Below are 10,422 nucleotides of genomic sequence, written 5' to 3' on the forward strand. Positions count from 1 at the left end.
ATTAACATTTGTATACAATGTTAACTGTGTCTTGATACTACACTTAGTTGTTAGTAAGAATATGCAAACAATCTCTTCTTAACAGAGCTCTTGATGCCTACATAGTTCTTGCACTTGTTTCTTTTCTTACAAATTTCTCACCTGTCAATTAGTCTTTAGTAATTAATTGAGATAATGAAGGAAAAGGTGTATTTCCTTGCCTTTTACCTCTGTTGGGAAGGAAAAGTAAATATATTGTATTATATGTCATTAAAGAAACAAAAATTTCTAGTGAATGTGGCTTTTATACCCGTAATATAAGCATGAGGGATTAGAAAGGCTGTGCCTTTCCACTATTTGTCTACTAAGACAATTGCACAGCATCTAAAGCTTTTTTCACAGTAAATGGCAATACCCAACAAAGGTAAATGATAGTTTTCAGACTCAAAATGATCAGATATGTTTCTTGTGCAGTGATCATCTGAATCTTTGTGAATTTTGGTATTAAAATAACAGTTTATATGTCAGTATTTTAGCATGCAATTGGTAGCAGATATTAAAAATCTAAAATAGCTGCGATTGCCATTTGTTTCTGCTGCTGTAATTATTGAATGAGTGGCAGGTAATGGAATATTGCACTTGCACATTTATTTATTTATTTATTTGACATTGGTTTACCGGAAAAGTATGAATGGATAATATCCCATTTTCTTTAGAGGCCCGGGGAGAAAAGCTCCACATTGACGTAATGTTGTTACAGTTAAATAAAGTCATTACAAGGCCTAATACAGAAGAATAACATTAACTATGTAAAAATTCAGCTTTAGCTCATACAGTGTGAACCTATACATGCATACAGCAAATATCTGGATAGCTATAACAAGTTGAAAAAGAATATTGTCAATAAATAAAGTATTCACACATTGCAGTTCATAGAGATGTCATTTAAAACACTGAGTACTCTCTTTGGCGCAGATGACTAGATAATATACCCTAGTCAAAAATGTATTTGATCTTTGCTAAGAAATACATTTTACTAATTCCTTCTGTCTGATCATAGTCAAAGTATGCTGGTGGTGAAAGAACCATATCTTACAATTATCTAGACAGACAATGTATTAGCTGCTCTTATAATAAAATATAGGTTTGTATGCAGGCCTCCTAGAAATTGTAGCTTTTTTCTTCCTTAATGTTTTAATTCTTTTTCAATGTAATATTACATGGGCTTCATAAAGACCCCCACTACAGGTTTAGATTCCTAGACTGATGCCATTTGACTTGCTGATGTGCACGGTCATATTATGCCTTGTATGCCAGACACAAGTCTCCACTAAGTAGTCTGGTGGATACAGAGTACAGTGACAGGTCTTTGAGTCAGTCCATGTAGGACATATTGTTTAGTAAGGTATCTCTGTGGGCATTCCAGTTTGTGCATGTGTTTGGACAGATGCATGCCAAAGGAGGCATTATATTCACTGACTGGTGTAATGAGGGCTGAGTAAAGGGATCAGTGACATCCCTAGAGCTAGACACAATCCAACCTGAGCAATATAGAAGGATTTCATGTAACAATAGATATATTTTGGTCAAAAGTTAAATCACTGCCATATAGGTTCCCAAATCCCAAACAACTGGGTCAACTCTTAGGAGCTTATTAACAATATGGTAGTTCCCAGGGGTAGATGACTTCCCAAAGGATACAGTAATGCATTTTTCGAAATTTGCTTTCAGACCATGGTTTTGACTATAGTAATTTATTTTAAGACAAACCTTCCTGCAGGATGGCTAAGTCATTTGGAGATTCAATGACTGCTCCTAGCTTGCAGTTGTTTGCAAACTTTGTCAGCCAGTGACCTTTTGTATTGGCTTTTACTTTAGAAAAGTAGATGCCAAACAGGAGAGGTCCCAGCACAGAACCCTGGCAGACTCCACTGGTGACTGGTCTCTTTGTGGAGGTAAGTTCACCCGTTTTGATTTTCTGCATCCTATCTGTGAGCCAGCTGACAATCCAGCAGGTGACACAGGTGTTTATTCCCTTTTTATTTCTACTATGCCTGAGAGTGGGGAATTGTGTCAAAAGCTTTGGCCAGGTTGAGATATGCAGTTTGCACTGTTTTGTCTTTATCCATTGTTTTGGTGACCTTTTCAAAAATTCCACCAGGTTGCGTAAGTATGACTTGCCCTTGACAAATCCTGAGACAGGTCCGGTGTTTGTAGGTTTCCTGTCTTGATTGATTAATTTCATAAAAATTTCTTCCATGGATTTGCATATAAGGTCAGTCAGACTTAGGAGTCTGTAATTGCCTGTGTCTGTGGAAGGTCCTCCCTTATACAGGATAATGACTGTAGCTGTTCTCCATTCACATGGTACAAAATCTGAATGAAGACTGAGATTGAATGGCATTATTAAGAATGTGTGCTTTGTGCTATATAAGATGCATCCAGGGATATTGCCAGAACTCATGCAGTATTATTAGCTTTTGATAGCACTTTTAGGACTTGTTCTTGTGTGATAGCTGGAGGTGAGCCAGTTTAAGTTATATCATGGGGGACAGATGGAGGGGAGACAGGGGTGAAGTTAGAGCTAAATTTCTCAATCAGTAGGTTAGCTGTATTTTCAGCATCACTGTAGGTAACATCATTCCCAGTCAGCTCAGAACATTGCTGTGTTGTGCTTTTGAAATTACAAACATAACTAAAAATGACTTGTGATTGTGTCTGGCTTGGGTAGCTATTTTAACCTCAGCCTTGGCTTTGGAGAATTTTATTAAGCTCCTGAGTTATGTTTATTTCTGTGACAAGAGCTCTAACATTCTGTGAAATCCTCTTTTTACTTTTGGACAAAAATTATTTTCCTTTTATTTTATTATTATAATATTAATAATAACAATAGAACTTTTATTCTATTTCCATGCAGACTGACAACAGTGAAGAAGATATGGATGGCTGGAGATATTCTCAAGTGCATAATGCAATCCTTGGCCCATTTGGAGAACTCCTTACAGAGGATGATATCATTTATTTGGAGAAGCAAATAGAAAGTGTTCAGATAATGAAGAAATGCCAGGAGTATGAAAATGAGCTAGACCGCCTAGCAGAAGAGCTGAGAAATATTTTACCAGCTCCCATTGTCAACATAACAGTCAACACCCAGCTGATGCATCAGAACATTGCAAGGGATGGACACCCAGCACTGCCACTGTGGTGCAACAGGATTTCTGGAATTGTAAGAAACATGTCCCTTCTACTGACCAATGTTAGTGACACAGATCGAGGAGCCAGTAAAAAGGCAGAAATATCAAAAATGCCCAACAGTGAACTGATAACTGTGTTTTCAGACAGATCAGAAATGAAGAGCTCAAGAGCAAGCAGAGAAAGTGTCAAAAAGGAAATCCACCAATGTGGTGTGTCAGTTAGAAATCTGCGGGACAATTTTGAGAAGCAGTTTCCACAGGATATGGCTGCTAATGAGAACAGAAGGTTAGCAGATATCAAACAAGAACATTTTGAAAATTTCAAAGATGGTCAGAGTGGAGCTAATGGAGAACAGCAAGCTTACCAAACTAAAACTGATGACGTGGAAGATGCAAGTGATTCTGGAGTGAGCTCAGAAGGAAGTACAAAAGAAGGAAGTGTGTCTCATACTCCAGTAAAAGAAACGACAAGCTTACGGAAGGAACGCATTGTTGTTCTCTTTCTGAGTCACTGGAAAAAATCCACATACAATATGCTTAAAGCCAAAGAGGAACAGAAAGATCAGAATAATGAAGGAGCAGGACTGGCAACGAATAAGCAAACGTCTGTAGCAGGGACAGACACTCAGATCAAGCATTCAGTTGATGACAACAAGCTTGGTCACTTTTTCCAGCAAAGAGCAGTCATCTCTAAACTTATAAGCAACTGGCGTAAAATTATATCTCATGTTCCTTCAAGGCAAATAAGACGTTTACATAACCAACAGATAACTTATTCTCCAGAGCAGTTTCTTCCTCGTGTAAATGGGTCTCCTGTTGACTACAACACCCTTACTCTTGACCTCTTCATGCTAGGTTACTTTCACATCCTGGAGTTAGACTTGCCATCAGAAGAACGAAAGATGAGGCACCTTCTGTGCTTTGAGGTTTTTGATCATCTTGGCAACTACACCTGGGAAACCGTGCGTTCATTCCACAAAGCAGTCATTGATGAGATAGCAGCTGGGAAACGAATGTGGGAGGATGGGTTTGATGACATCAAGCTTAGATTCTTTAATGGTTCTGAGGACACTGCCAAGATGGGGCGAAGCACAAAACAATCACATGCTGCAAATGACAGAGCACTGCCCAAGGTAATTGTTCAAAGTGCCACTCCAGACGAGGATGAAAACCTTCTGAAGAATGGCTCCTGCCTCAGTGATTTCTCTAATGATGAAATCTGCAAGTACATTGACAGAAGCTTTGCCTTCTGGAAGGAAAAGGAGGCAGAGATGTTTGACTTTGAATAATGACAATTTAGTGATGCTTTCTGCATATAGGACATAAAAGTAATTTAGTAAATCATAAGATGTCACTCAGCTAATGATATGATGGCATCAGTAAAAAATGGACTTCTTTTAATATATGCACCTGTTCTTATATTTGATCTCACATGTGTAATATGTTGTTTAAAACTTTTGTCACCATCCCCAAATTTTAAGAATGTGACACATTCCTTTGGGTGAGTATTCTTTGTTATTTAAGGAGCAGGTGTTCACAGTAGTTGATTATGTTGTAAGCTAACAATTGTTTGTAGACTCTTAGCCAGGTGAAAGTAAGATCCATTTATGAGAGATGAAGTAATGGTTGACATGTTTTGTAATGATGGCGTACTTTTAAGCAGTTTGTTGCTACAACTATAAAAATTAGTAATGTTTAGCATGTTTCATAATGTCAGACATTATCCACCATGAGCAATAAAAAGTTGATCTTAAACATTTACAGCTTTTACTTTCAAACCTAACTGTTGTTAACTTCTTTAAAATCCATTGTACACTACCTGCACAGAATACATATTAACATTTACTCAAAGGAATTTGTTTTGTATCCTGAGTTGGTGGAACCCTTGATAATACTCTTTCAAGTTGTATCTCCTTTCTTAATGACTGTATACCCCCATCCCACTGAAAGAAACCTTAGATGCAAGTTCAGAGTTGACTGAGTCAGTGACAGTTTGTTAAAAAATGATTTACTAAATCATGTTTCTGTGAAACACATTTCTCACAACCCTGTTTACATCACAGTCTTCTACATTTAAGTTAAGCTGCCTTTATTTATAGGGATGGGGATATGCCCCCCTCCCCCAATTTGTAAGACTGTAGATGCCCATTTCCAAAGTCAGCCTTTCTCAAGCATAAGGGAAATATTTAGGTTTTCAGACAGTATCATCTTCCTGCCTCTAAGATATGTGCACACCACATTCAGTCAGCTCTAAAAGGATTAGAATTTCAGTAAGATTTCTGTAGAACCTGATTTAGTAAATCATGGCCTGAGGAACTGTCATAATCCCAAATCGAACAGATATACATTCTAATAGAGAACTTTGCAATAGCCGCATTGATTATGGAAAACATTGTAACCAATCACCTCATGAATGTCTGTTCTGATAATACTTGAATGTCCAGTTGCTAAACACCCATCGCCATTTTTTGTGAAAGTTCTATGTTGTTAGTTTGTATGGTGATGCGGTGCCACTGTAACGGACAGCATGCTGTGCTGACATAGTGGTCATGATCAATCAGTAATACAAAATTAGCACTGCAGTTTTCACAATCTGCAATGAGCTAATAAGCTGCAATACTATTGGTAAGCTGACTGCCATTTGACCTTTTGTAACAGCAGTATTAGATCCAAAAGCAAAATTTACTTTGACCATGAAGTTTGCATGGATGGTAAGTGAATACCCACCTCGGAATAAACACCCTTGGGTTCTTTCAGCTGTAGTGAGTCAGAGAACATAATGAATGTGAAAATAATTGGTGCTAGACCATCATCTTGTGCACTTCTTAAACCTAATGCTTGAGAAAAGTATGAATGGTTCACCTAATGCTACCATTTCTACAGAATATTTGACTTAAACTCTCATTTATCTTTCCTTACTCACAGATCAGGGATACTGTGATAGTAAATATGCTTTATGCAGGACAGCATATTCATAGTTGTCCACTTAGATTCATATAAGTTTGCTAAACTGGAATTAAATTCACTCGATTGCATTAGATCACATGATACATGATACATGGTTCAGGAGCTCTTTTTTATGTCTGTTTGCAATTCTTATCTATCCTTTAGGACTCCCTGCCTGCCTTACAACTGATAGAAACACTTTGTCACTTTGAGTTGTATTTATTTACTGGAACAGCATACCCTTGTCCAATGCACAGTAAACTATCATGGCCATAACTTTGCAATACATTTATGGATTCATTAAATCAGTGTTTCTTAAAACTTTTTGGGACTAAGGAATCCTACACAGAAACATTTTTTTTCCTGGAAATGCCTATGAAATTTTTCAGTGAACATTTCATCAAGAAAATATGTACTTTTACTGTAAATTGCAAATATACATAGTAATATAACTATTTCAGGTTAACAAATAGTATCAATGGGAAATATGTGCTTGCATTGAAAGTTCACATCAGTTACGACCACTTTGACTGCAACCTGATGAGTTCTGATTGATAAAAATTTGTCACACTAAATTATTCCAAATTGCTTCAAAAAATGAAAACTAGTCTTGCAAAGCTAAACCAATGACCATTTAATTTTATCATGACAGCAGGGTCAGACAGTTTAATCTGGTTTATTGTCTATGCACAGCTCAGATATGCAACAATAATAAAATGAAACAAAATAACAGCCACACAAAGTATTTCAAAAGGCTTTATAAAAACACACAGCCATAGTTTGCAACATCTAAGCACAAAAATCACAGATAAAGCCAACAATAATCAAGGGGGACAAAGGCCACTGATATTGCTCTTATATATTTAGAAAGTCGATAGAGTAACATGTTTTGTATTAGCATGGATTGTTTATCTGAATAATACAAAGTCTGAAATGCAAATGGCTGCCATTATTTATTGTCTGGAATCTTTAACAGTTTACCAGGAAATCATAAGTTTTATGAGGAACAGACCAAAATATAATGGTTGAGAACGAAGTTCACCCTTATCCATATTCAAGTACAACTTGAGTCTATGGATGGGAAACAGGAAATTTACCCCAGGACTGCCCCCTGTACTAATTGACATAGACAGCTCTTAAATGCTTTATCCCATGCATGGGGAGTTCCCTGAAATTATCTGTGGTATGATCCCAGTTATTCTCATAATGGGTAATATACAATCACCGACCATAAGATGGATAAGGCCAATCTATAACCAAATGGGATAGGTTATTTTGAGCACTAAAAGGGAAATTGGACAGGCTTAAAATGGTCCGCAAGTGCAGCTAGCCTAGTACCTACCTGTGAATCTATGAAAAGCATATACACAGCTGCACACTTGCCAGCCAAACCCCTCCCAGCAGAGAACTCTTACAGCTTTCAACCTCTTAATAAAAGAATCTGGGACAAAGGCAAAAATAGTGGGAGACAAAGGCCCAAAAGCAGGACCAGATTTTAAATATTGCTTTAGAAAGTTTCTAATATAACAGGTTTTGCATCTGCATGCAGTCAAAGGTTTGCCAGAAGACCACAAGTATTATAAGGAATATGCAAAAATAATGACAAATGACACAGCTGCCCCCAAAAAAAAAAAAAAAAAACTACACTCACAACTCTCAACCTTTTAGTGCAAGAATCAGGGCAAAACTAATGAGGGACAGATTTTAAATATTGCTCTTATATACTTGTAAAACTGTTAGAGTAAAAGGTTTTGCACTAGCATATATTTTCTGAAAGACAGATTTTGAAAACTGTGCATGAGAACAGATCAAAACAGTGAGGCAGAATCAGAGAGGGCAGAATGACAATTGATTTCAGTGCAGTTCTCCAGATTAGAAAATCACACATTTTATGAAGAACAAACCAACAATCTTCTTCTTCTTTCGGCTTTTCCTAGTTAGGGGTCGCCACAGTGGATCACCTGTCTGCTCATGACTGGCAGTGGAGTTTTACAGTGTCAAGTTGCCAACCCAGCACCCAACCTTCCACAGAAGGCACACACATGCATGCATTCACGCCTAGGGCCAGTTTAGAGTATCCAGTCCACCTACAGCATGTCTTCTTTAGGATGTGGGAGGAAAGCGGAGCACCCAGAGGAAACCCACGTGACTATAGGGAGGACATGCAGACTCCACAAAGAAGGCACCCCAGCCAAGGATCGAACATGAGAACCTATTGCTGTGAGGTAGCAATGCTAACCGCTGCACCACCAACAATATGAGGTAAAAATCATGCACAGTTGAGAGCTAAGCTCTTGCCAGGTGCCCTCAAAAGCTGTTTAATGATATCTGGTTACCTAGCAGCTTACCTAAGACTTTAACAACTGCATCCACTGCCAGTGACTTTTCCTTCATTGTTTAATATTTAAGGGCTGTCTGCTCTGGCACGGAAGAGAATACATGATAAATAATTGATTAAATGTACTAAACTCTTAAAGTTTGGTGTACCTAACTAATCACCTTTCAAAGTGAGCTGTGTTGGCTATGTTTTTATTTTATTTTATATTTTTAAGTAGAAAGATACAATGAAATATAAAAAGAATGGCCTGCAGGGGTGTGTGGCTAAGATGCCAAGCAGATAACAGCATAAAACTTTGGCTATGCCTTAAAATTCTTTTTCTGACAGGATTTTGTTATTTAATTACTAAAAACTGCTAATATTTTTGTTTCTAACTGTTGCCACAATACTCTGGTATCTTTATTGAAAAGAATTTTCACTGCTAAAGGATTATTTAGAATTTTATCTTGTCAGAAGTACTACAGACTGTGTCACTCAAAGGCTTCTCTCCAAGATAAGTCTATGAAGAAGGAACTACAAACTGTTATAACCAGTATTCAGGATCTCTCCACAAAAATGGATAACTTGGAAATATTATGGCTAATATGAAGAAAGAAAGCAAGGGCACATATATATTTAAGGAAATGATCACAAAACTTTCTGATGGAATTACAGCTATAGAATAATCTCTTAATCAGATAGATGGAAGACAAAATGAGAAAAAGACAGATTTCTTGTTAAAACAAAACAACTTATTACTGGAGAAAATGGAAGACCTTGAAAACAGATCAAGAAGGAATAATATTGGAATTTATGGAATCCCAGAAAGAATGGATGGTGATAACATGGTTCAGTTCCTAAATGACTGGCTCCCTAAGGCACTAAATTTACCTGAATCTGTCATTTGGAATAGAGAGAGCCCACAGGTCGCTGTCAAATATTTCCAGTTCAAAAAACGTATCAGCTTCAAGGTCTATAATTGTTAAATTTTTGTCAACACAGGATAAAGACCTTATCCTGAGATTTGTTGGTCAGAAACCCCAGTTCAAATAAATGGGAAAAGTGTCAGAGTTGATAATGATTATACCTCTACAGTAATGGCTAAAAGAAAACAGTGCATTACCTTAATTAAGAACTTGAAGGAATCTGATGTCAAAGCATGAATTATATTTCCTGCCAAGATAAAAAAAAAAATCTCTCTACCAGACGGTCAAAGAATTTTTAACACATTAGAAGAAGCTTTAGACTTTGTTAAAAAAATAACTTGTTGGACAGAGTTGAAGAAATGGACCTGCCTTTATCTAGTCTGAAAAGACAAGCGGTTAAAAGTACAATGGTCACAAAAGAAAAAACTAGCAAAAAATTAAAATAAAAGTAAACTGGCATGTATTTTGTGATTGAGGCTTCACTGTGAAGATTATCCCCAGATCTCCATTGGTGAACTCACATATAAGGTAAGTTTTCTCTCCTTTTTTTTTACTTGATATTGTCTGCATGGGGTTTTACATATTTACAGTGGGAACATTGAAATAAGAGAATACTATATTTCTTATTGTGGTTAAGGGGACTTTGTGGGGAGGAGGTACATATGATGTTAAATGTTTTATTGTTTTCCTCTACCTTTACTATATGCGTGTAATAATGCTGAGCATATGTACCTTCTCTTTGTTTTCACTCTTCTTCCCCCTCTTTTTTTATATAAAATCTAAGTAAGAAGATAATCATATTTTAATGTTTAAACAGGCATGCTATTACTAAATACTGTATTTCATATATGATTCCTATGGGTCTTTGGCATGGAGGGGGTCTTGAAGGGGGATTTGAATGTGTGTCTGTTGCTGTAATCTGTGCTGTATGTGGCTCTGAATTGATAATTGTTTATTTTCTTTCTTGCTGTTTGTTTGTCTGGTCTGGACTTTTCTTTGTATATATCTTTCATTCTTCTCTTTTGTATTATAAAAGAATAAAGCATTAGATTTATTGTTT

At 36.8% G+C, this 10,422-nt stretch overlaps 1 protein-coding gene across 1 annotated transcript; it reads left to right on the top strand.

Annotated features, from left to right (window-relative positions):
* Positions 1 to 2,900: 2,900 nt before the first annotated feature.
* Positions 2,901 to 5,312, top strand: ESPNL (espin like). Its single transcript, XM_044070897.1, has one exon. It carries the CDS (start codon positions 2,918 to 2,920, stop codon positions 4,460 to 4,462), a length of 1,545 nt encoding a protein of 514 aa, XP_043926832.1. The 5' UTR covers positions 2,901 to 2,917; the 3' UTR covers positions 4,463 to 5,312.
* Positions 5,313 to 10,422: the final 5,110 nt, after the last annotated feature.

This window comes from Protopterus annectens, chromosome 4.part1 (assembly GCF_019279795.1).
Source record: "Protopterus annectens isolate FY-2018-M chromosome 4.part1, PAN1.0, whole genome shotgun sequence".
Classification (NCBI taxonomy): Eukaryota; Metazoa; Chordata; order Ceratodontiformes; family Protopteridae; genus Protopterus; species Protopterus annectens.

Excerpts from the sequence above, each read along its gene's own strand:
- ESPNL (XM_044070897.1), top strand. The coding sequence starts at position 2,918 with ATGGATGGCTGGAGATATTCTCAAGTGCATAATGCAATCCTTGGCCCA.